The 26705-nt window shown below is 40.7% G+C and overlaps 1 protein-coding gene and 1 long non-coding RNA gene across 2 annotated transcripts in view; one reads left to right on the top strand and one right to left on the bottom strand.

Moving 5' to 3' along the window:
• Window positions 1-26705, top strand: part of LOC112547091 (uncharacterized) — a 139548-nt gene that overhangs the window by 26787 nt on the left and 86056 nt on the right. The window lies entirely within an intron of this gene.
• ST18 (ST18 C2H2C-type zinc finger transcription factor) overlaps window positions 6053-26705 on the bottom strand; it is a 216468-nt gene continuing 195815 nt past the window's right edge. Inside the window, exons 14-22 of the mRNA XM_075920711.1 lie at window positions 25496-25558; window positions 24699-24767; window positions 20257-20319; window positions 20081-20161; window positions 18730-18951; window positions 16665-16753; window positions 15098-15201; window positions 10800-10943; window positions 6053-8587 (exon numbers count right to left, since the gene is read on the bottom strand). Of these exons, the coding sequence (XP_075776826.1) occupies window positions 8447-8587; window positions 10800-10943; window positions 15098-15201; window positions 16665-16753; window positions 18730-18951; window positions 20081-20161; window positions 20257-20319; window positions 24699-24767; window positions 25496-25558 (976 nt within the window). The 3' untranslated portion in view covers window positions 6053-8446. The remainder of the gene's footprint in view (window positions 8588-10799; window positions 10944-15097; window positions 15202-16664; window positions 16754-18729; window positions 18952-20080; window positions 20162-20256; window positions 20320-24698; window positions 24768-25495; window positions 25559-26705) is intronic.

Here is a 26705-nt window from a genome sequence, read left to right as displayed (position 1 = left end):
GAAGTAAGAAGTCCTCCAGCTCGACATTATTTTGAAATAACATCAGTTATTCTGAAATAATGCTGCTGTGTAGACATACCCTGTGTGATCACCTCCTAGTCACATCTTCACATAATCAGAGGCTATAAGACTGGGAGGATGGAAGTGCATCTAGAAAAAGTGCATGCAACATATTAAAGGTACATTTTGAGTAGTATTGGAAATATACATATTCTATTGCAATAGGCAAATAGAAAATGAATAGAGATTTATTCCTGCTTAGCTGCTATATATAAACATAACTGCAGTAGAACAGTCAGATTATTACACAATAGGCTTGAAGAACGTTGTCTCTGCCAGTTAAGATGCCAGTTTGTTTTCATGGATTAATCAAATGTCAGATTGTGTATATCAGACTTTGGCTGGTCTTACTCCCCTTTCTCCTCTCTGGTATTTGAAGACCCAGTTCAGTAAAACACTTAAGATCATGCTTAAATCCCATGGAAGTTATTGGGATTGAAGCACGCATGTAAATGCTTTGCTGAATCAGGACCTGTGGAAGAAAAACTTTTTTATACATGCATATCTGTATAAATCATATGGTAAACTTTTAGCACAGCAGAGTCTCTATGTAGTTAGAATTTACAACATTTAATACTATTCTAAACAAAGACAATTAGTGATTTAAACCATACAGGTTTTATTATGCATTTTGCCTCAAAATAATTATTAAATGTGCTATCAGTAACAGACTGGAAATGTGTTAGAGGTTATTTCAGACAGAAGGCCTTTTTAGTGTTACACTAAAATAATTTACCTGGGATTGATCACATAATTCAGCCCATGTTGTGGAAGACACTAATTTCAGTGGCTTGTTAAAAACCTATCCTGTCGTTATGTAATAACAATTTCAGCATTGGAAATACCATTCAATATTTTCTATAAAAAACCACTGGGGAATGTGTGTTTGATTTCATACTCATTAATTTCAGAAGATTGTAAGCACTAGAAAGAGCGTGTCTTCTTGTGGCCAGCAGGACCATCCCAAAAGGGGCACGGAGCCTGGGGCAACCTCCACAGTGCCCTAGTTGCAGGGCCTGGTCAACCCCATCCCACTGCAGGCCCCGCCCTCTCTCCAACACTTCCCCAAGCCCCACCCTTGCTCTGCTCCTGCTCCGCTCCCTGTCGTCTCTCCTGAGCATCAGGGCCTGGAGGATTACAAGGGGATTTGGTGTAGCAGTTGCTCCAGCTCCCCCCACTCACTACATGGGCAATGGGAGCTCCACTGTGTCACCCTCTCCTAGGAATCGATGTGCACTGGGGCTCTGTGCTTCCCACCACTGCAGAGAAGCCAAGTGCAGCAGGCCAAGAGGGCTGAGCGGCAAGATGGAGCAGGCTGTTGGGCCATTCCAATTCCTTCCACCCATGTGGTGGAGGGGAGCTGATCTCTGCTGCCACTGCACCAGATCCCTATAATCACCTGGGTCCCTTCCATTCATAGGGCATTTGGGGCACCCCAGTTCATGCTATGGACAAGATAGCTCTGGGGGCCAGTTGCCTAGATCACACTAGACTAAATGATGTTAACTTTATCTTGCACTGGATGGCACCATGTGCGTGGGTGGATCAGATGTTGCTGCGGAGAGCAGTCATTGCCTGGTTCTGCCTTTTTGTCTGTTTCTGTGAATTGATGCAGGCAGTGCATTCACAGAATGGCTTCTGCAGGTCGTGGAATGTCATCGACATTCCGGGCCTGCCTCCCCATGCCTAGGCATAGATGAGACCTTCTAGATGAGGAAACAACCTTTATTATTTCAAATACATGATAATACAAGTGTCAGAGTTTTGCTTACATTACTAATTAAAGGCCCGACCTCGCTCCCTTAGGAGAGTCATCTCATTCACCTGAGAAGTGAGCAGGAGGCTGTGCTAATTGAACCTTTACTTTCAGTGATTACACTGGGAGCTCTAAGGTACCTTGAACTAGTACGCTGGTTGTTAGCACAAATGATAATCAACTCCCATGGGCTAGAATTTGTGAGTTCAGCATGATTTAGTGATTTAACTAGAACTGGAAGTGAGGGGATATGGGTCTGCATTCAGAGCCCCATATTTAAAATGATTTGAGGGAGTTGCCTAAACTCAAACTTAACTAGCTCACCAGATATCAAAGACAGTGGGCATGGGCCACAACATTACTTAGATGCCCAAGTACCATTTTCAGAGACCTAAATCCTATTTTTAGGCCACTGCCACGATCCACAACATTTCTGCTCACCCACAGTCTCACCCTACAGGCAGCTAAACTTGGTGCCATTGGGCATGTGCACTGCAGTCTCACTCTAGGCTCTGGGGCACCTCTCTGCCCACATACGCATGTGCACTGATGCCTCATCCTAGGCATCTGGGCCCTTATCTTCCACCTAAATCCCAAAGTGATTCAGAAACAGGAGGCCCAATCCAGCAGGTAGCCTCTGAGCATACCTCCTAGATTGGGCCCCTCAGGCAACTTCACACAAAACACTCAGGGTGTGTCTAGACTATATGCCTCCGTTGATGGAGGCATGTAGATTAGACAGATAGGCAAAGGGAAATGAATCCGCGATTTAAATAATCGCGGATTCATTTAAATTTACATGGCTGCTGCGCTGAGCCGACAAACAGCTGATCAGCTGTTTGTCGGCTCCGCGCGCTAGTCTGGACGCGCCGTGCCGACCTGAAAGCCTTTTATCGACATCCCCCTTATGCCTCGTAGGATGAGGTTTACAGGGGATGTCGATAAAAGGCTTTCATTTCGACAGGGGCGCGTCCAGATTAGCGCCCGGAGCCGACAAACAGCTGATCAGCTGTTTGTCGGCTCAGTGCAGCAGCCATGTAAATTTAAATGAAGCCGCGATTATTTTAATCGTGGCTTCATTTCCCTTTTTCGAATACACAAATCTACATGCCTCCGTAGACGGAGGCATGTAGTTTAGACGTACCCTCAGAGCCTAATTCTCGTTTATACAACTATCCTCTTTCTACTGCTCTGGCAATATAAATGAGTAATTTATGCTGCAGTAGTGTAAAGGGGCCAACATGTAAATGAAAACCCAGTCCTCAGACACATTTACACTCATCTCAACTGGATGGGTAATATCTCTGCTGTACCTATCACTTCTTTATTATCTAATTGACTGAGCGAATGGTGTGCTGAACTGGGGTAGTTTACCTGCAGAAGGTATGGAAACAAGTGATGAAGGAGAAAAACAAATAAGAGTAGTCCAGTCTTCACTTTACCTTACAAGTGACTTTCACCTTCCTCTTAGAAATAGACTCGTACCAAGTTTCTGGATTTAAACATCACTGAATTTGGAGAGAGGTTGGAATTCAAACCTGATATAGATGGGATTGCCAGCTTTCTAATTGCAGAAAACTGAACATAGTTGCCTCACTACCTGTACTGTCCCTTCCTGGGGCCCAGCCCCAGTCTTGCCCCTTCTCCAAGGCTGCTCACTCCATCCCTCCTCCTTCTGTTGTTTTTTCTACCCCATTTTCTGTCACTCATCTTCACTGGGGTGAGGCAGGGGATTGGAATGCGGGAAGAGGTAAAGGCTCTGGTTGGAGGTGCAGGGTCTGGAGTGGGGCTGGGGATGAAAGGTTTGGAGTGAAGGTGGGGTTCCTGGCTGCGGGGATGGGGCTGAGTGATTTCAGGTGCAGGAGAGGACTCTGGGTTGGGACTGAGGTATAGGGTGCAAGTTCCAGGTGGTGCTTACCTCAGGAAGCCCCAACATTCACCAGGGATGGAGGAAGTCCATGTGGCTCCTGGGAAGTGGCTGCACGTCCATCCAGCTCCTTGGTGGAAGGTCATCCAAGATGCTCTGCGTTCTTCTTCCACAGGTGCCGCCCTTACAACTCCCATTGCCCGGGAACTACGCCAATGGGAGAAGTGGAGCTGGATGGCAGGGCAGCTCCAGCAGATGGGGGCAGCATGCAGAGCCCCCCTGGCCACGTAGGAGCAGGAGGGACATGACACTGCTTCCTGGGTGCCACTCTGCTGGGCATGGAGTCTGTCTACCCTGCTTCAGCCAAATGGACTTTTAGCGGCCTACTCAGCTGTACTTACAGAGCCAGTCAGCGTCCCTTTTTGACTGTGCATCCCGGTTAAAAACTGGATGCCTGGCAACTCTATATATGTATCATAATTTTTCAAATGACCCCTCTATCTATAATGAGCTGTACCAAAATCCCCAGCTCCAAATACTTTCAGATGTGTGTATGTAAGGGGTGGAGCAAAATTCACATCTGGATTACAATTTTGTACGTTGGGCCTATCTCTACTTCCATCCCTGGACATGTTTTTTCCCCCAGCATTTGAATAATTTTCAAATGTAGCGACTGTGCCCATCTATATCAAGTCTTCTCCAACTACTCAAGAGAAAGAGATCTCAGAGTCATTGTGGATAGTTCTCTGAAAACATCCATTCAATGTGCAGTGGCAGTCAAAAAGCAAATAGAATGTTAGGAATCATTAAAAAGGGGATAGAGAATAAGACCAAGAATAACTTATTGCCTCTCTATAAAACCATGGTATGCCTACATATTGAATACTGTGTACAGGTACGGTTGCCTCATCTAAAAAACAATAGATTGGCATTGGAAAAGGTTCAGAAAAGAGCAACACAATTATTAGCGGTTTGGAACGGGTCCCATATGAAGAGAGATTAAAAAGACTTGGAATTTTCAGCTTAGAAAAGAGGAGACTAAGAGGAGATATGTTAGATGTCTACAAGATCATGACTGGTATGGAAAAAGCGAATAAGGAAAATTCATTTATTTGTTTCCATTACATAAGAACTAGGGGTCACCAAGTGAAATTAATAGGCAGCAAGTTTAAAACAAACAAAAGGAAGTTTCTTCACTCAGAGCATAGTCAACCTGTGGAATTGTTTGCTAGAGGATTCTGTGAAGACTAGGACGTTAACAGGGTTCAAAAAAGAGCTAGATAGATTCATGGAGGTTAGGTCCATCAATGGCTATTAGCAGGGCTTGACGAACGGCAGCGAAAGGCGCTCGCCAGCACAGCACTGCGCAGGTGCAAGACCCACATTGCGCATGCGCACGCCGCAAATGAACGGGGCGCCCAGCTGAAATCTACTCGCAATGGGAGAGTAGATTCAATACTTTGTCGAGCCCTGGCTATTAGCCAGGATGGGTAGGAATGGTGTCCTTAGCCTCTGTTTGTCTGGAAATAGATGACAGAAGAGGGATCATGTGATGATTACCTGTTGTGTTCCCTCCCTCTGGGGCATCTGGTATTGGCCACTGTTGGCAGACAGGATACTGGGCTAAATGGACCATTCGTCTGACCCAGTATGGCCATGTTCAGCTCCTGTCTTAGCTTTAGCTCTTCCAGTTTCACATTCTATAAGTGAAAGTCATCCTTGATTTAGCCACATAAGGCTGGAGTCTAAAAATGTACATGTACATTAAAGAAACTAACATTTTCTACTAGCAAAACTAAATTATCCTTTTCCCACTTCAACTTATAATGGAAAATAGAATCAGTTAAAAACTGGAAGTATCTTCTTTCTGATTCTTCATCTGTGCAATGTCTAAACATTGCACATCTCAGAAAAAAAAGTCACTGAAATGGTAGGTGGATTCTAACTGCTACAATCTTTACAATGGTTTTTATGTTTAAGTACCATTTAGCAGCTGTTAAAAGGTCAGTGCATATCCTTTCTTTTGCTAGTAGAGAGTCTGAAACTGCCAAAGAGATAATGTGTGGCACATTAAATAATGTTTAAATGTAGTAATTATTTTCTTGGTTTCTTTTTTCTAGATAATGAAAGGGATCACTTAAGCATTTCTATTTTTTTTACTTACATCTGACAATGTAAAACATTAATTAAATTATTTGTACCATAAATGCACTTACATGGATGACACATTTTGTGCACATGCAAGCAAAACACCTGACACATTGTACAGTGCCAGGTGCAGCTAATAATGTGCAATACAGATTGTCAACTGAAAGCTCACAAACCCCCCCAAAACTTTCAATGATATTTCATTATCAATTTTATTTCCTACCATACACCAAATGTACAGCACAGAACACAGTTTTGTTGCTTTGATGTAAGAAATATTAATTATATGAAGGAACAGTATACAAACTACTCCAAATTAAAAAAAATGCATACATCATTGCTCTTTACAAAAGGCCTAATTTACAGTATAGCTCATCAATGCAGTTTAACACAAAAAGAGAAAAAAGAAAAAAAAAGAACGAAAAAAAATCAGTGCACATTACAAAACACATCAAGTACAAAGGAAGCAAATAAATACGAACATACTTCACAAAACATCCTGAGCAAACAATCCAAACACAGACAAATTAACCTGAAGCCATAGTAAATCATAGTAATAAATATATAGGTTGGCAAGAGATTTTTAAAATGTAAATTAAATAAAATATATAACAAATTTGTTAAAATATGTAGTTAATTACATTTTAGTCTTTGTAATGAGTGAACTCATTTTGTATGCATTTAACAAGTATAGCAAATATTTGCTTTTTTTTAGCAAGTACAATAACTTTAATAGCAAATTTTTGTTTGGTGTTCTCCTATTTATATTAGACATCACATATGATTTTTGAAAAATCAATTAAAAATAAACACAGCTCCTAAGAACATACATCTTCTTCTGTCTAAACTAAGATTAGAGGGTTAAATCAACCCTCAAATGAAAAGCAAGCCCCATCTAATGCAGAACAATGACCACAGTGCATGAGTTGAATCACCTTTGAATATTACTTTTTGTGCAGGAACAGTAATAATATAATTGTATATGTCAAGCCAGTGAATGCCATCATATTCAGTCTAAATATAAACGAGGCTAATAAAAATAAACACTTTCCTTGTAGCACAGAAAAAATTAAACACACACTAGGTCCATGTATACATTTACACTGAGGCACATATGCACATGAGGTGTGTGTGCATACAAAAAAGGCAGTTTAGCTGGTTGTTTATACCTTTTCTTAAAAAAAATAAATATAAAAAAAACTTTTGAAACAGTGCTTAATTACTTACAATCCCTGAAATAGACATTGCCTCTGTTATAGCAACTACTAAACTCTGATTGATTCAGAAATTCAAAATCCAGGCTAACCAAATACAGATGCACAGCCAAGCACCTTTTACGTGTGTGCGTCTGCATGTGTCCATATGTACTGTAGCATTTGGCACCCTACCAAAAAACTGGTAACCAATTCAATACCAACATTGCCTTTACGTATAAGGAAGGGTTCAAAGCAGCCAGTGCATTGCTACAGTTTAGGTTCAGAGAAAACCAATTACAGTGAGACTGCAGTGTTATTTTTTTTCTCCAGGTTGCTACCTTCTCAGCTTCACTCAGTTCCAACTCCTATGATAAATGCCATTTCAGGGGAGATTTGTGGGATTAATTGGTATGTACAAAATCTCCAGGTTGGGATGCTTTTTGTATTTTGTGAATACGAATGCATAGTGATATTGGTCTCTTGTCTAATGTAGCAACATATTGTACTAAAAAAGGACCAGTCGTAGCAAATCATCTCTCCTGGTAAGGGATGAGTAGTTTCTTTCTCTGAACAAACTTGACAAAAAAAAAAAAAAAAAAACCAAACAAACCCTGCATTGTTAAAATAATTCTGAAGTTCTTTTGAAACATTTTAAACAATTGTTTGCGTAGGCTAAAACACACAGCCAAGTCAAATGCTTTGCTGATTGCTATATTTCATTATTGCTAACAAATTCTTCAACACACTGGTTTCCAGCAATCTGTGCTTTTCAGAGCGCAGGTTCCCCACTAGTGGGAGCCCTTTATCTTTTCATTCCTTGCTTCTTCACATCTCATGTTACTGCAAACCCATTTCTGATACAAAGCCATTATAAAAAAGCAGGATGCGATGAAAATAAAACTAGAACAACAGTTCGGTCATTTGTTACTTTCATAGTATTTTTTTTTCTTCCTGTACAAACCCAGCAAGATATTTAATTTACAGTATAACTTTCAGTCTATTTAAAATCCCATTGGAAAATAAATTAATAAACACATTTGTAAAAATATGGCAGGCCGCAAAAATGCTGTTAAAAGATAAAAAAAACAGAACTCTTTGATTAGAAATAAATAAAAAATATAAAAAATAGTTGCACACACTTTTTACATTCACTTTACAAAAACTGAGTGCAAAAGAAGGAAAAAAAGGAATCATACTGAAATAAATACAATATATTAATTGAGTGCATTGCTGTGAATACAAATAGTCTGTTGTGTTTTCCTTCCTTTTTATGTCAGCTGGGAAAAAAATTAGTGCAATGTTGCAATTGTAAATGCAGCACGGCAACCTACACGCCTTAGCAGTACATGAACCTCCTAACAGATCCATCTGGAGTTTACTGCTGTTAAGTAATTTCTGTTGCCCAGCAGCCTTCACATCCTACACATGGATGCCCTTCACTGCCTGTTTGATACTCTCCAGCAGAGCTTTGCATTCCGGGGAATAGTCCCGTTCCAGATTGCTGTACATGTCTGTGAGTGTATTTACATATGCTTCAAAGTTCTGCTCACTGATTGGCCCCTAAATGAAAACAAAACATATTATACCAACTTCAGAAGCCAAAATCAAGGCTCGCTCCCCCACAAAAGTATGGCAACAGACCCTATGCAAAGTGACAATAGAGACTCAGAGCAACTGTGGAGAGCTGAGGTCAGATGCATGGCAGACATTCAAGTTACTGATTGGCTTGTTGGAGGTGAAGGGAGTCTAATGTGTTGTGGGAGCCACTTTCTTGCCCTCTACAGAGGGAATGTGAGGCATTTGTCTTTTGTGTGCCCTGCTGCTCTTTAATTCTGGGCAAATTCTGTGAGCTTTACTCAAGCATGTACTGCCTATGAGTACAGTAGGACTGTGTGTAAGTAAGGGAGGATGATTTGGCTGTAAATGGGCATACGTTGTTCTTGACGCCAGAGCCAGTTACTGAATAAAGAACTGTGGCAGTGGTGGGTGGGGATGAAATGGGGTAAAACCTTATGAGCAACATTTACAATCTGTGCTTTAAGAACAAAACGAGGAGCCTCTGTGTGTGGAGAGAGCAAAGAAAGACCATTAGAAAAGAAAATGCGCACACGTACTGAGCCAAATCGTTAATGCCCTGATTCAGTAAGTACTTAACCAGGTGCCTAACTTGAACCAAGTAGTGATTCCAGGGACTTCAGTAGGAGAATTAAGCATTTCCTGAATCAGGCCCTTAAACCAAACTTTTATTAGCTTCAGTGAAAGGATTTGGCCAGTTCCCACCAAATTACAGGGAGTCCCCTCCCCTCCACCATATGCTTGCAAGCTTATGACCATACAGCTAGACGAATACAGAACTCAACAAGCGCTGTCAGAGATTCAACTGTATAAGAGCCTGATCTTAACTGTAACAGAAGCTGAGAGCTCTCATCACCTTACAGGAGACACTCACTGCTTCACACAACCAAGATGACAGCTTCAGTCTATCCCACACTACATGGTGGATCTTTTCCAACATCTGGTGCAGCTGTTTAGGTGCTAAGAGCTCATTTAGTTGGAATACAAATTTGTATCATGAAAATCAACTGAGAGAAGATTATCATGCTATGATGTTGTCTACGTTGTTGGCTGGTTCCATCGTCATAAGAAGTGAAGATGTCTGAGCCTTGTTTACAATTGGGGCTAATGCCAATACTTAGCATCATGGTGGAAAAATGAATACAAAATTTTCTAGGGTAACTCAAAACCCACAACCAGATTCTTGGATCTGGCTGCTCTGCAATTGATGATGGACCTGAGTGGAAAATGGGGAAAGTGCTTCCATGATTTTCACCCTGACCAAGGCTGAGCCAGCATCTGGCATAGCTAACAGCAACCTTCTGACTGCTGTATTAGGGCACTCCCTTAGGAATCCTCCTATGAGTCTGGAATTCCTGAAATGCTCTGAATGTGGATCGCAAGAAACATTCTGTACACAGGGGTCCAGAGCACTGAGCGACCAAAAGATTCTCCCCTACATCAGGGAAAATCCCCACCATGGACATCTTCTCATTGACATTCAGAATGTGATAATCAAATTCATTGCACATAAGATACAGGAAGGATATCAGAGAGTGTCAACTATAGTTACTTCCAGACTGAACTACCCAGAGACATGCAGTATAGTTTTATTTTAAATAAACTAATGTTTTACACAGGGTGGAATTGTACTCCAGGAAGGTAAAGAGTGGACAATATGTAAACATGGCTCTTTCCAACTTGGCCTTTGGCACGGTTCTGTTTTGCAAGACAGTATACACCAGACACCCTGAACCTTGTATAGAAAGAGGCTTTTGGAAGTGATTCAAAGATTTATTCTTGTGTGGATGGAGATTGCCCCATGTTACTGCAGTGCCTTAAAGTGCAGGACATACCTGAGGGCTTAATTTAACCCTGGATGGAACAGGGACACTCCTTCGGGCTGGAATTAGCATAAAATATTTGCTTTGCATTCTCTTACTCCAGGACAGAATTTGGGCTCCACCATTTCTCAAATATTTAAAACATTGGATCTAGTAATATTCCAGACTCTATGCATTTACTGTACTATGTTTGCACAGTAAGAGAGAAAGAGAGAGAGAGTAATGAAGCATGGGGAAATGGATTAAACTCTGGAAGGCAGTCCCCTGTGAGATGGAATGGAACCCACATCAGTAATGCAGTATGTGACTACTCTGGCCAAACAGGTAGACAAAGGCTCTCAAACAATCTGCAGTGTTTTTAGTTGTGGACTTACCATTTGTGGAAGCTGAATGTCGGCGAGGCTGGTGATGAGGGCTTGGCTTAAGCCAGCTAATTCCTTCAGCAGGCTCTCGTTGTTCTGCTCTATAAGTTTGTTCTCTTCTTCTATTGTTTTCAAATTGCTCTCCATAGATGTAATCTAAAATCACATACACAACAAGACCCTTGACAGTGTTAAGAGTGGAGTTTGAACACAAAATCAAAGGTTTCCTTAGGAAGAGGGAGCGCATACTGTGAAAACTGCCACTTCAGATCTGAGCTTCAGTTATGTTTTTATAAAGCCACACGTAACATGCCCCAAGATATTCACAAGAGGGGATAAGTCAGATTTATTTGGCACCAGGAATGCTACTGTTGTTGTTTCACAAGGACAATTTATTTAAATGGAGCTGTAGCCCTGCTGAGTGAGGAATGTATTGAGTTTTGAAGATGTATTCAGAAATGGATTAGAGACCCCAGGTCTCACGCTTTGCGGAAAGTGGAAGAATCCATGTCTAGTTGGGAATGGAGAATGGGCCTTCAGAGGTGGGGAACGGGGAAGAAGAAAAAGACTGCTGACGTTTTCATTACTCTTCCATTCTCAGAGCATCCCTGCTGACACTGCTTGTAGCTTTTGTGCAACTTTCCTACCCTCTCCTTGGGTGGAGGTGGAAATCCTGAACTAACTGGGATTAGAAATGAGGCAGGGAATGGAGACAATAAGAAATAAAATATACCAGGGAGGAAATTGAGAAGTTGTGCTTGGAATAAATTTGATTGTGCGGTTGATCTCTGGGCAGTCAGATGAAAATATAAGTTTTTAAAAACCAACACTAAAAAGCACCTGAGATTAGCAACATAATGGTCTTTTTTGGAGAATAATTAACGAGAATGAGCTTGGAATGCACACATTTGTAAAAAAAAAAAAAAATGGTGCTAGAGATGCTGGGTCCTGATTTTCCACAGCCCAGCATCTTGTATAGTAATTTATACCTGTGTAAAGTGGGTGACTACCAGTGACATTGAAGAATTCTGAATTGGTACTATTACCACAACTGCAGATGACCTCCTAAGGAGCAGAGAAATGAAGAAATAGCTCCATTTGTATCTAAGAGGGTTTCATGAACTCTGCAGATTGTATTAATTTTTTGAGGATGGAGTTTCTCTCTGACAGATTAACTCCTTGAGTTGTGGTGGCATAAAGCCAGAGAGTCTCAGATTCAGGGACCAGAAGGCTTGATTATCTAGTCTGCCCCTCTATATAACACAGGTCAGTGAACATCCCTCAATGATTTCTATTTGAACCAAAGTATATCTTTAGGAAAACTTTTAACCTTTATTTAAAATTGCCACAAACTAAGTTACAGATCCCTCCTACTCTTCCTGGACTAAGGAAGCTGCTACACAAATCACCACAATGCCTGCTCTTGAGTTTCTCGATTCAATAATAACTGTTGGCCAGATCAATGTAAGGTATGATGGGCAAAGACAAGCAGAGGATGTGAGGAGTCAACAGGTCTCTAGATCAGACTATCATGCAGATTATCCACTGATAGGAAATAACACACAATCATAACTTGGGGTATGTCTACACTACAGCACTAATTCGAACTAACTTAGTTCGAATTAGTTAATTCAAACTAAGCTCATTCGAACTAATGCATCCAGACTAAAAAACTAGTTTGAATTAATGTTTTGCTAATTCGAACTAGCATGTCCACATTAAGTGGACTCTGAACCGGGGTTAAGGATGGCCGGAAGCAGTGCCGGCAGGGCATCAGATGAGGACTTAGAGCGTGGAGCTGCTGCCTCAGGCTAGCCGAGGGCTGTGCTTAAAGGGACCCGACCCCCACCCCGGACAGACAGTTCTCAGGGGTGCCCCGCTTGCAAAGCAGTCCTGGCTTGGAGTGCCCTGAGTGCCCACACTGGGCACATCACAACACTCGGCCATCAGACCGGCTGCACTTGCCGCAGGCTGCTATCTGGGGAGAGAGGGCAATTGGGGGACTGCAGGACAGCTTCCACCCCCAGAAGTCTGCAGAGCCAGCCCAGTCCTCCCCATCGGGGGCTCGTACCCCATTCCTCCCTCACCTCCTTCCACTTACCCTTCCCTAGCCCCCCTTCCTGATGTACAAAATAAAGAAAACGTGTGGTCAAAAATAGAATCTCTCTTTATTGACCAAAACTCGGGGAGACTGGGAAAAGGAGGTGGGAGAGGTGAAGAGAGAGGGTGGGAGAGGGGAGGGCAACTACAATGATCAGAGGTTTGGAAGAGGTCCCATATGAAGAGAGGCTAAAGAGACTGGGACTTCTCAGCTTAGAAAAGAGGAGACTGAGGGGGAATATGATAGAGGTCTATAAAAGCATGAGTGGGGTGGAGAGGGTGCATCAAGAAAAGTTCTTCATTAGTTCCCATAATAGAAGGACTAGAGGACACCAAAGGAAAGGAATGGGTAGCAGGCTTCAAACTAGTAACAGAAAGTTGTTCTTCACAAAGCAAAGAGTCAACCTGTGGAACTCCTTGCTGCAGGAGGCTGTGAAGGCTAGAACTAGAACAGAGTTTAAAGATAAGTGAGATAAAGTGATGGAGGTTGGGTCCATGGAGTGGTATTAGCCAGGAGGTAGGAGTGGTGTCCCTGCCCAAAGTTTGTGGAAGGCTGGAGAGGGATGGCACGAGACAAATGGCTTGGTCACTGTCTTCGGTCCATCCCCTCCAGGGCCCCTAGGGTTGGCCACTGTTGGCAGACAGGCTACTGGGCTAGATGGACCTTTGGTCTGACCCAGTATGGCCATTGTAAGCTCAGGGCTCAGGGTCAGGGGTCTCAGTGGACCACCTTGATTTTCATGCACACCTGGTCCTGGGTGGCCAGGCTGGCAGCTCTCCTGCCCTAGATGGCCACTTTCCTGTGCTTAGTGCGGAGGTCGTGGATGAGGTCCACGATGTCTGCACTAGACCAGGCGGGTGCCCGCCTCTTGCGGTCCCGGGCAAGCTCCCGGGAGCCACCAGCCTGGTCCCGGGAAGAGGGGGAGGGCTGGGGGGCATCGGGTGGCTGGCTCGAGCCGTGCCAGGTGCAGGGTCTGCTGGCAGGCTTGCACCTGGCATGGGCACCATAGCCAGCCCGTGCCCCTTTAAGGGGTCTGGGGCCGGGAGGGGGGCAATAGAGTTTCCCTGGTGGTGCCCAGAGTGGCCACCAGGGAAAGCTGGGGAGGGCTAGCCTCCCACTAGTTCGAATTAAGGGGCTACACAGCCCTTAATTCGAGCTAGTAAGTTCGAACTAGGCTTAGTCCTCGTAGAATGAGGTTTACCTAGTTCGAACTAAGCGCTCTGCTAGTTCGAATTAAGTTCGAACTAGCGGAGCGCTAGTGTAGCGCCTATCAAAGTTAATTCGAACTAACATCCGTTAGTTCGAATTAACTTGGTAGTGTAGACATACCCTTGGTTACTATAAACTATATTAAATTAATTTTGGGATACATTTGGATTCTATATTATTTTTCAGATATTACCCTTAAGGAAGATCCACCTAGATTCTTAATGCTTCTAACATTGAGACAGGTTTCAATTCTCACTTTCACCTAGTTTACCAGGAATAGTAATGAGTATCTACGTCACCCTGTGCATTTACATACTCAGCTCAACCTGAATTGTGGGCTTCCAACCAGTATCTTCATCATAAAGTCACTCACATTCATGTAATACAAAATGGAAAAGATCAAGAGAACTGTGTTTTTGCAATAGCTCCTAAACTGACTTAATGTACTACGCAGATTAGCAAATTCACCCACTATCTGCTGTCTACTGTGGAGAAGCAAAATTCAGACTATTTAAATAAAAACCATTCATTAGCTGAATATGGTGAACAGAACTAGGGAAAACTCTAAATAATTATAATAATAAAGATCTCCTTCCAGTAGTAGTTAGTGTGTGTTAATAAGAAGTCACACTCTTGTGACCTAATGGCTTCATTATGTTATTACAAAGCCTCCCTCTGTGGGTTCTTAAAATGCCCACAGGATATCATATGCAGGCATGCGGTTAATAAAAGGAAGTGCACATTTTATACAGTAAATATGATTTCCTTGTTTGCTAAGATTAGTTCCCAAAATGTTTCGTTCCTGTTATTCACCCAGCAAGTCTTTTATAGTAATATGCAGGCGTTCACTCTTCACCATTAAATGGAAAAGCTTGTCAAAAAATGTTTAAAGCCGCAATGCGAGGGCATGTATGTAGATGGAAAAAAGGATGCAGAAGCTTAAAAATAACATTGCATATATACGTTAGAACTGATTGAATTGTTTGCTTTGCTGTTATACCTGGGTTTGAAGTTTCATCATGTCAGCTTCAATTTTAAGATTGGATTCGTTCAATTCTTTTATTTCCTCATCCAAGTGTCTAATTTCCTCCTCACTCTCCATACCTGCAAAAAGGTGAATGAACCAGAGTCAGATTTAAATGTGCACATGTGAAGAGAAATAATATTCTGGGGGTACCTGCACACTGAACTGTGTAGCACAAAAAAACAAGCTTTCAGATTAAACTGGGGATCTTTAAATGAGTTTTTACTAATGTTGTTTGTCAAAACTGTGCCCTGTGTTGAAGTGTTTTTGAAAGCAGGAAGGGGGATCAAGGGTCAGAGGGTAATCTGAGTTTCATTGAGCTGCTGTATTTTCCTGTCAGAGTGAGAACCCCTACAGTTAGTAAAACAAGTAACCACAGCAGGGATGGAGATGTGCAGAGGGAAAAAGGATGTGTGAGCATTAAGAGAGGAAAATCCAAAACAATCTTTAAAGACAATAATCCAGGATATGTTGTAGTTTGGTGGAGATTTTTAGATGTAGAAGATCCCAGGAGGGCCCATGACTCCATTGGCATCAATAGAGCGATGACAATTGAAACCAGCTGATGATCTGCTCTGATTCCAGGGAGTTCTGTATGGGCTGATCCATAGTGAAGGATGAGGGCATTAGTTTGCTGTAATGCATAGTGTGGTTTAAAGTACTGAGAGGGAAATTGAAGAGAGGCCAAAAGAGGCAAAAGGCATCATGGAGAAAAAGCAACACCCACCAGGTGAAAAAAGACCAATCCACCAAAGCCTTAATAAAAACCTGACCCTGAGATGTACTGATCATCCATCACCGCAGTGATGAATGTTTTCTCCTCACTAATTATTACTAATCATGCTTCCAGATTAATTATTTTGATTGCAATAGTACCTACAGGCCCCTAAGCTCAACACACCGTTGTGCTAGCTACAGTACAAGCACAGAGTAAGAGTGCTGAAGACCTTATAATCTAAATATGGACAAGGAGTGGGGCATAAGGAGGTAAATTCACCAAGATTAAGAATACCACCAAAGTTTCCTGAATCCCTTCCCCCTCTGGGCCCTACCCACTTGACTAAACAGAATTAAGTTCGCTATAACTATTTGACAGTTATTCCATTCTAGTTAATGTTGGGGGAGGGGGGAGGTAATGGTCATAGTAGGAGACTGAGCCACATAATATGATGTTAGTGGGAATGAGGTAGCTAAATTTTGCTTTTAACATGCATGCCTCTGTGGTTTTATTTGAAAATCTTTCTCTAACTGAGGTAACTTGTTGGCTTGAGAATAATGCATAAAAAAACAATCCCCGAACCTGAATAAGACTTAGCGGTGTAGTTACTCTGTATGTCCATATGTTATGTTCCATAGATGATAATGATATGTGAATGATGTATATCTTCCACGAAGACATTCTGTTATTGTTTTTAAAGAAGGAGAACTTAAAGACATTTATACCCATTTTCAGACTCTTTACAGGGTCCAAATAATGTAAATGGGGTATGTGTAAATGAGAATCAGCAACAGTAAAAATATAATCATTTGCTTGTCTCCTTACCCCCGCTTGCTTTAAGCTTGATAGTCATTAGTTCTTCTGAGATTTTGCCCTTTTTTATCACTTGTGCATTCAGAGGACACCCTGACAAGCTAAAAAAAAATAAATAAAAAAACAACAACACTATGACCCATGTGAAAATGGAAGCAATCCTTTCATAGCAATATTACAGTGCTCATGTTCAGACCTCTATTCCTAAGGTCATGTCAGCAGCTCCATTATAACCTTGTTACAGGGGATAAAATAATTCACAAAGAGCTATTTTAGCTGTAAAAGTAATGTCTGTCTTGAAAATTGGCACCAAAATCTTCACCTCAAAGCAAACTATTCTACAGACATTTCAAACAAGTCAAAATGGCAGTAGGAGCTACTCTAAGGTTATGTACAGTGAATGTAATATTTACAGAAATCTGGAGGTCATATTGTCCTATCAATTTTTAAGCAAATTTTTCTCTGTGTTTATTGTGGAATTGAGTTTCAGAATAAAGGGGGCAGTAGCATCCTTTTAATGGTGGTTTTACTAACTAAAAAAAAATCTGATGTGCAGATTTTCACAGTGCCGAATTATCAGATCATTTTGATGATGGATAATGTGATGATACCTCTGGATTTATACTATAGGCAGCAATAGCTTTTTAAAAATATTGTATTATATATAGTCACTTTACTTTTTGAAGACTGTCAGAGCCATTTGCTATTTCAAATATTATAGTTTGGGAATAATTATCTGAAGCCACTTTTAGAGCTATGAGCTGGGATTGAAAGCACAGTCTTTAAAAGTAAATAATAAGAAATATCCCTGTGTTCAAGAAATGGCAAAGGAGTTCATATTCTAATGTAGTCAAGCTGGGAATGAAGGAAAATTTTGACCAGAGGGAAAAAAATCATGCTTTTGCTTAGCTTGTAAAAAATAAGAATTCTACTGAAAGTGGTGTTTCCAAACAGGAAGCAATGAGGGCTTCTAAAATTTGAAGTACAATGCACTATATCTTTGTCTTGAGCAGGTTACTGTCCAGAAGGATGCCCCAATGCTAGCAGGCCACCAGCAAGTTGTTTAGTCTTCTCTATACTGGGAAAATGCATTATATTACAAATCATGCTAACTAACTAAGGGTATGTCTACACTACCCTCCTAGTTCGAACTAGGAGGGTAATGTATGCATACCGCACTTGCTAATGAAGCCCGGGATTTGAATTTCCCGGGCTTCATTAGCATAAGCGGGGAGCCGCCATTTTTAAATCCCCGCTGCTTCGAACCCCGTGTAGTGCGGCTACACGGGGCTCGAACTAGGTAGTTCGGACTAGGGTGCCTATTCCGAACTACCGGTACACCTCGTTTCACGAGGAGTAACGGTAGTTCGGAATAGGACCCTAGTCCGAACTACCTAGTTCGAGCCCCGTGTAGCCGCGCTACACGGGGTTCGAAGCAGCGGAGATTTAAAAATGGCGGCTCCCCGCTTATGCTAATGAAGCCCGGGAAATTCAAATCCCGGGCTTCATTAGCAAGTGCGGTATGCATACATTACCCCGCTAGTTCGAACTAGCGGGGTAGTGTAGACATACCCTGAGTTCTTAAGATTCCTTTTCTCCTTGTAATGTCTTCAGGGCTGGATCTAGAAAGCACAGCTCTCACGTATGCTTTCTCCTGCCTAGGGACATCTGACAAGAACTTTACAATTTGTGTAATGACAAAATTAATTCAATTGTTGCTTTTGCAAAAACTTTTGTTGACATTTGAATAACATTTTGAATTTGCTGCTAAAGTTATACAATCGATATTGGGAATTTCACATATGTCAATCTATCTTCTGCTTCCAAAAACCCGTCATCAGACTCAGGAAATCAAGAAAGATCTGTAAAAGTCATTGTCTCATGGGCAATGTTAAAAATAGTTCTACCCTCATGCAAACTATCAAGTTATTCAACTTCCTACCACCTCAACTGTTATGTAAACTCTCTAAGAATTCAACAGAACAGAATGAAGATTACAGCTCTATTTTGTTAAAGCAACACTACAGCAGATTGTCAAGAAAAAACAACAAACACGAGAGAAAACACAAAATTATACCTTCTGTGGGTGACAAAAACATTATTAACATGACCCAGCCCGTTGCAGCCTGGCAAAGGACAGTGTGGCAGCTCTTGTTTGTTCAGTTTCCAGGATAATGAAGACCCATTGAGAGGACTCTCCTTCTGTCTCTTGGCAGCCAAAGGACAACCAGAAGCAGTGCGATGAGAAGTGTATTTACCTGATATGTGACCTTGGCCATCACAGCCTATCACTGGACATCTACAGAAACACATCAAAAGAGTCCTTATATTGACTTAAGAGAACAACAACAATCATCTACGAAAAGGAGTCCGGGTGGCTACTATTCTGTCTGTATTGTTTTAGAGCTTTATCTCAAGAAAGACTTGAATCTCCGAAGGTCAGTGGGAATTATGGGCATTTGGTAAATCTCAGGACTGGGCTTTTAATACAGCTGTGTACATTAACAACTTCAGCATTGACAGAAAACTATGTCAAAGAGAAAAAATATCAGAGGCAAAAAAAAAAAAAAAAAGGAAGTCATATTTTAACCAGTTTGTGTAGAGGCAACATTTTTTGTTCTCTATTCAAATTTTTGGCAAAAACCAAAAGATGATTTTCTGCAGGTCGAAAACTGTTATTTTCCAAACACTTGCCAAGGTAAAACCTAATAGTTTTGCAGAGATCTGTGTATAAGGCCTTTTATATGACATACCAGATGTCTGAAAGGCAATCACTAACTGAATCACTAAATACTAAGAGCAGCACAGGAAATAGCTAAATCTTTTGTTGTAATGAACTGTTCATACATGCCTTGGCGGCTGTTTATGTATTTATTTTCACAAAACACATACTCAAGTTTGGAATTAAGTGAACTTCTGTAGAGTGACCAGTTTTTGCTTTGGTTAACATTTTATCCCCACACAGAAAAAGGATGGCAGAAGGCCTATGTACCACTCCAGTCACAGGAAGCCACATTTGCAGGGCTTAACGTGTGACTTGTGGTAGCTCTCTGCACAGAGATGGATTTCACCCTTTGTGTCTCCAGGTTTGAAGCACGAGGGTTTTTTTGTGACTGCTAGCAAAAATGTGTCAATTGGAGCCAGGATTACCTTTCACCACTGCTACAGATTATTGTAGCAAACAGAGTAAGATTTTGCTACAGTCTAAAATTAAGACTTTTTTGTAAAATATTGCCAAGTTTGTGTCAAATGGGATTGGAATGAAATGTTTCACCAATTTCACTAGCTGAGGAAATATCCTTTACATTAGCTTTAATGGTAAAACACATCTGCGTACATCTAAAAATAACTTGTACATTTCTTAGGAAGTACCAAACACCATCGTGTTCTCCCTTTTTGGCTCATGAATCCTTGCCTTTTACACTTACTTAAGTTCAGGGTCTTCTTTTTCTTCCTTGGTAGGAGTAACTTTGACACCACCTTTCCTGGCACGAGGGCAACCAGACAAGCTGAGAGAAATACACAAGAGAAAAACAATTTTGTTCCCCTGACACTTTCCATGATTTCCAACAGCTTCACTTCCAAACAACTAAGTGATTCTTACCTTCTGTGTGAAGCATAATTTCCAGTCACATGACCAGAGCCATCACAACCCGGTGTGGGGCACCTAATATAATGTACAGAGCAAAAGAGATGACTTTTTAAAAGGGAGCAGACAAACGTGTCTTCAATGGAAGAAACTTCAGTACAGCTTTTGCTGAACAAACATTAATAGCTCTTGTTTTGTTTTTTCCACTAGGCAAACTGTTTTCTTGTTTTCTTCTATAATTATTTTTTTAAAATAGGGAACTTGGAAATATATTATATAACATAGCATGGTAGATTTGCATGGTTTATATTATTATTTTCATTATTTCTTGCCTTATAAAATAGCAACTTTTGAAAAACAAATGTAGCCTTTTATTTATTGACTTCTTTGTAACTGGTGTGTACTCTGAAATAACTGGTGTGTGTAATTGAAATCAACACCCCTTATATCAGACTTACAGTGCAGCACATTTTCAATATAATCTCTATATTATAGAAAGGGAAATTGAGGCTGAGAATTTATGTCACTGAAGGTTATAGCAAAAATTAACATCACAGCCAGGAGAAGAATTCAAGAGTTTCTTGTTTTTTACCTCTGTACACAGATCACGTCTGTGGGTATGTCTACACCGTGGAGCTATTTTGGGATACAGAAAGTATCCTGAAATAGCTATTCTGTGTCTATTGAAGCAGCCATTAATTTTGGAATAGGTTTTGAAATAACAAGCAGCTTATTCTGACATCCCGTTAACCCTCGCTCCACAAGGGTGAAGGAACATTTCGGAATAGTGAGTTATTTCGAAATTTGGCCCTGGGTAGACAGAGCCAAATTACAAAATAAGACATTTCAAAATACACTAAATATAAGCTATGCAATTTGCAGAGCACAAATTGCGTAGCTCATTTTGAACTAAGGGTGGTGCATAGACACACCCTGCTTTACATAGGATATGACTGGGTATTTTATTTGGCAAATGGGTCTTGATTCCATTGTAGAGTTCAGGGGCTTTTGTGAATGAAGCAGACAGAAGCCTTGAAATTTGAAAGTTTAATAGCAAAACATTTCAGCATCATGATGGAATGAAATATACCTGTATCTTACTGTGAGGACCATACTTTCTCACTGGTGCTCAGATTGAATAGGCATGTTGCTCGTGCCAAAGAATGTGGGGCCTGATCTAAAGACTATTGAAGTCAGTGAGAGTCTTTTATTGACTATAATTGGTTTTGGATCAGGCACTTGCTGGTTGAGTGGCAGATATTTAGGTTCAAAATTAATCTTATACCTATTTGAAGGGATTTTCTCTTTTGCCAGGAGTGTTCCTTTTAAACATTGAGAAAGAGGAAATACACCTAGGCACACAAAGCAGCACTACCAGCATAAGGAACACATTTACCTTCAGATTCTGTGCCAGCATTTCGTGCATTTTTACACAGGTTTGAGTACTAGAGCTAAGCCTCTCTCAAGGCCTTTGAATATTATGGTTTTTCCAGAGTATCAGAATTACAGAGACAGCAGTGCCACGTAACCTTATACTTATCCACTCTGGAAATTCACATTGTTCAATAATTCTGTACATGTCTTAAATTCCTACCTGTGCTGGTTGCATTGTAGATGGGTGAGCTAAGTACTGGCATACTGGGCTACTACAATAAACACCTAACTAAATAGTTGTAAATTCACTTTTAAAGGTATCGTGTATTATTCTATATTTTACTGCATCAATATTTAAACTATTATAGTTAAGGGATCAAGTGGGTTTAAGGAGTGATAAAGAACTACCTTATAGTGGTAATTAACCATTGGAACAACTGACCAAAGGACTCAGATAATTTTTGATCACTTGAAATTTATAAAATAAAACTAGATAGTTTTCTAAAAGGCATACTGTAGCTCAAACAGAAATTACAGGCTCCATGTAGAAATTCTTGGGTGAAATTCCAGGGTTTTGTTATATGGGAGGTCAAGCTAGATGATCACAAAGATTCCTGCTGGCCTTGAATTTTGTGAACCTTTACCATCTTGGGCACTAGATAAGGTATTCTGTACTAGACCTTTTCTGTAGTAATCTATATGCCAATAATCCTCTAATTTTAAATATCTTCAATCTGACTGAAGTGATCACTTTAAAAAGCTGTCCTTCAACATAAACTGTCAATTAGATGAAAATCAGAAACATTTTTCTTTTGGGCATAGTGAGCCAAAATAGAAGGCAAAAGTTTTACTTGATTCTTACGAATTAGGTGTGAACATTATTGTAAAATTATGCATCTTTTTGATGCCCTATATAGCTGTGTAACAATATGCAATTAAACGAAGAGGATGGTCACTGAATGTTTGATCCTGCAATTACTTGTGCATCTAAAGGTCTATTTATGCTACAATCAGCATGGCAGATAAACCGAACTAGCTTTGATATAGCCAGTTTGAATAACAATAGCCCTGACACTGCCATAGCACTGCTACCTCTTAGACTATGTACCCAGCACCCCGGCAGAATCCTGGTTGTGCTGCTGCCTGCTACTGTGGCTTCATTACTATTGTTACTAGAATTAGCAAGATCAAAAACTTAGGTTGGGTAAATCCCTGTGAAATAAAAGGAAATACTGATGTTAGTGTAACTACAGGTGTGTTTTCAGGACCAGGGTTTGGGATTTCTTTTCTCTTTCCTTCTTTCTTTCTTAGTCAACCCTGTAGAAAAGTATGCCTTTAATATAGAGTTTTATTTAAAATTGGATAGAGCGAAATACATTTTTTGCTCAAACCTGAAGCTGGATGATCTAGATGTAGCAAATAATTTTACTGAACCCTTTTTCAAATTGTCTGGGAATAAATTTTGAGTTTTACTATTTTGCTGGTTACTTGAAGTCCAACACTGAATACTTCATGCACCTATTTCTGCTTATGGGCTGTTTGTGAACTTTGTCTATATTTTCCATGACTCACTCATTATTCTATAGCATGTGGCTGGAAACGTAGGTCACCTGTTGTTGCTTCTCTTTCCTTATTATGCAAAAGAAACTTATGAGCTGTAGTGGGAAAGTGTCTATGTTGTTAGATGACTATTCTTGTTTTGCATACAGAACAGGCAATTCAATTGTTTGTTTGAACACCCAATCAGGTCTGAGTTAATGGAATGCAAGTAAAAGCTCTGAATCAGCACCATTGGCACCATTTTCACAAATCTTTTTTGCTGTTACTCTTGCCACAGTTTTATTCAAACCAAACTAAAGTCCAAATTTTGGGGGTGTGAGTTCAGCAGACCCCAATTCTGAAACATCATGCCGTTGTGTCAGCACCCCAATAATGTTGATGCTTTTTTAACAACTTTCACCTCTTGCCCCACATAACCATCTTGTCCTGCTGCCCTGTTCCTAGAGAGAAGGTTTTCCTTGACTAGAATCACACAATGTATTTTTACAATTCAGGGCAGCCTCAGAATGCTATGATTAGAAATGTCATTGTTTTATTTGGGGAAGTTTACAGACTTTGTAGTTAAACCCTGAGCCAAACATATGCTTTTCAGGATTTGACCAGCAATACTTGAAACAGCATTAAAGCAGTGTAAATGTACCATCTTCAGAACTTGGGTAGCATGTACAGCCACACAAACCTCCACTATGTGCCAAGTCACGTGCTTCAGGATCCCATTTACTGATTGCAAAGAAAAAAGAGGGCTTCTAAACATGTCAAACATCTACGCCACAAGCAAGGGAACCACACCCCTAGTTTCTGATGCGGAGGTAGCTAAAAAGCACCAACCAACCTTTTGCTTCACTCCTTCTGTTGACAAAACCTATCCATTAACTAGGCGATTGGCTGCCAATCTTTCTCCTGACTCCCATGGCCAGCTGTGCAGATTACTGAGGTTTGCTTAAGACCCTGTACATCTGCCTATCTACTGGAGCCCACAAAACCCTTTCGTATCATTTCATGGTTAGAAACATGCCACATGGATTCATCTGATTTGATGACTGCCTCAGAGACATTAAGCCGAGGATATCTATCTAGTACTGGAGGATGAAGACTGAAGATTTGCAAGCTTGGCTCATTTTGGTTTTCAAATGTCTGAATACTTATCCTAACCTCTTTGATCTAGAAATCAGACTGGGTATTTTGTGAGATCAGATTCTTTGTAAGACTTTGGTACTTCCTCGCTCCAGCTGACTCAGTAATACCATCAGAACAGCCTCTCTTTCAACATTCAGAGTATCCGCTCCAAGTTCAGGCTAGTGTATGAAAATGAAAAGGTGCAAAAACATGAAAACCAAGGAAAAGTGAACCCCACTTTTCTTAAAGGCTTTGCTTTTAATTATTTCACATTTGGGACAGAGAGTTGAATTGGCCTTTATTTTACAGAGATCATTTCACTCACCTAATAAATAGCTGCATTAGTTTGGGAAACATGCCAATATGAGATGAACAGCAATCATGTTTTTTCTTTTGTCATTACTTACTTAAGCTCCTGAGAGTTGGCAGCCATAAGGGACTTTAATGTCTTGTCAGCTAATGGACACCCAGAAACACTAAGGAAAACAGATGTGAGACATAATTTTTTTCAGTATGTTAAAACAAAAGGATTTTTCTAGAAGGACGTTATTTATTTATTATGGAAAATAAATAGTTTCGTGCCCTCCTCCCTTCTTCCCCAAGTTGCTGTTGGAAAAAGAGAGCTAGACAATTCAGGATAGTCATTCTTTGGATAGGAGCAGGTTACTTGCTGAAAGCTGGGTTCTGTCTGGTCCCAGAACAGATAGGCATGGAGCTACTTTGTATTGCCAGCACAAAGGGTTGTAGTCTGTGTTGTTGGAGAAAGGCACTGACTATCTCCTCCTGACACCCAAAGGAAGAGGCTGCACAGAGGAAACTAGGGGGCATGTCACAAAAAGTATTTGCAAATCTGAGAACTTCAAAGCTACATGCACTAAAGTTTATGGAAATCCATTTTAAAGTCTGTATTCATGCCCGTAGTGTTTGCACACTCATCCACTTAAGGACACACAGACGGTACCATCTGACTTATCTAATGAATCTCTGCTAATTCATACAGACTTGCCTAACAAATAATCACAATGAGATGTTTTCAAACAGCTAAAAATACTTGAATGGATATACCACAAGAAAAAAAAAAGTTTGCTGGGTACATTAATTTGCTGAATATGAATTGGCCAATAGTGTTAAACATAAAAATATTTGAAGCTAACTGTACATAAAGCAGCTCTACTTCCTGTTATGCATTTCTGTCTTTTCTCACCTGCGGTGTGATGCATAGTTTCCTGTTACATGACCACTGCCATCACATCCTGGAGTTGGGCAGCTGTGTATAAAAAGTGCAGTGAGAGTTAAGACTGTTTCCAAATTATGTAAATACAGCTCATCCCTCATTGCTAAACAACCTACCACATACCAGTTGTACAGCAACTACATTTGACATTATCTAAAAGTAATGTTATCATGATGGTAGTACCACTTCCAATCTAAGCATGTGTGGTTAGAACACACCGTAGCTATGCAAAGTTTCATAACCCATGTGAACCAAAACAATTTTATGTAACTCTGGGCTAGCTGAAACCACCAAATGATTTGCATAGATTTTTGCAGTTGCCAAAGATCATGGTTCAGTCTGGGTAGTTTAATTACTATCATCTATTTTTATGACAATTCATAGATTTTTAAGTTCAGAAAGTACCATTATGAACATTTAAGGCTGCATAAGAGTAGGCCACAGAATCTCTACCAGTAAAGCCTGCTTCATGCCCATAACTTCTGGCTGAGTTAGAACATATCTTTCAGAAAGACATTCAGTGCTGATTTAAAGACTTCCACTAATGTAAGTAAGTGTCATTGTGACTTCCAGACACAACAGACCATTCATCTGACTGCAGTCTGGAGTGACCTGGTTCAATTCCCCGGGAAGCTTCTGTGCTAAATTCATCAATGACTACAATCATAGAATACTAGAATTGGAAGGAACCTTGAGAGGTCATCATGGCCAGTCCCCTGCCCTCATGGCAGAATCAAGCACCATCTAGATCAGTGGTTCTTAATCTGGGGTGCACTCCCCTGGGGGTGTAAAATGCCCTTTCTGGGGGTGTGATACATGCCAGATTTTTATGATATATCTAAGGTTTAAAACTGACCTACTTCAATTATTTTTAATAAGGGTTGCGAGAACATATTTTGAGAACCAAAAGGGTGCAGGCTGCAGTAAGGTTAAGAACCACTGATGATCATGGAGATCACTCAACCTCCCTACGTAATTTATTCCAGTGTTTAACCACCCTGACAGTTAGGAAGTATTTTTTAATTGTTCATCCTAAACCCTCCCTTGCTGCAACTTAAGCCTACTGCTTCCTGTCTTACGTTCAGTGCTTTTTATCCTGATGTGTATGCAGTTAATTTAGGTATTCATCTAAATGATGGTGTATATGTAGCATACTGACAAAATTGTGCCACTTCTCTCC

This window comes from Pelodiscus sinensis, chromosome 2, assembly GCF_049634645.1.
Source record: "Pelodiscus sinensis isolate JC-2024 chromosome 2, ASM4963464v1, whole genome shotgun sequence".
NCBI lineage: Eukaryota > Metazoa > Chordata > Testudines > Trionychidae > Pelodiscus > Pelodiscus sinensis.
The sequence above is the reverse complement of the archived record's forward strand: the minus strand, read 5'-3'. Positions and strand labels throughout refer to the sequence as shown.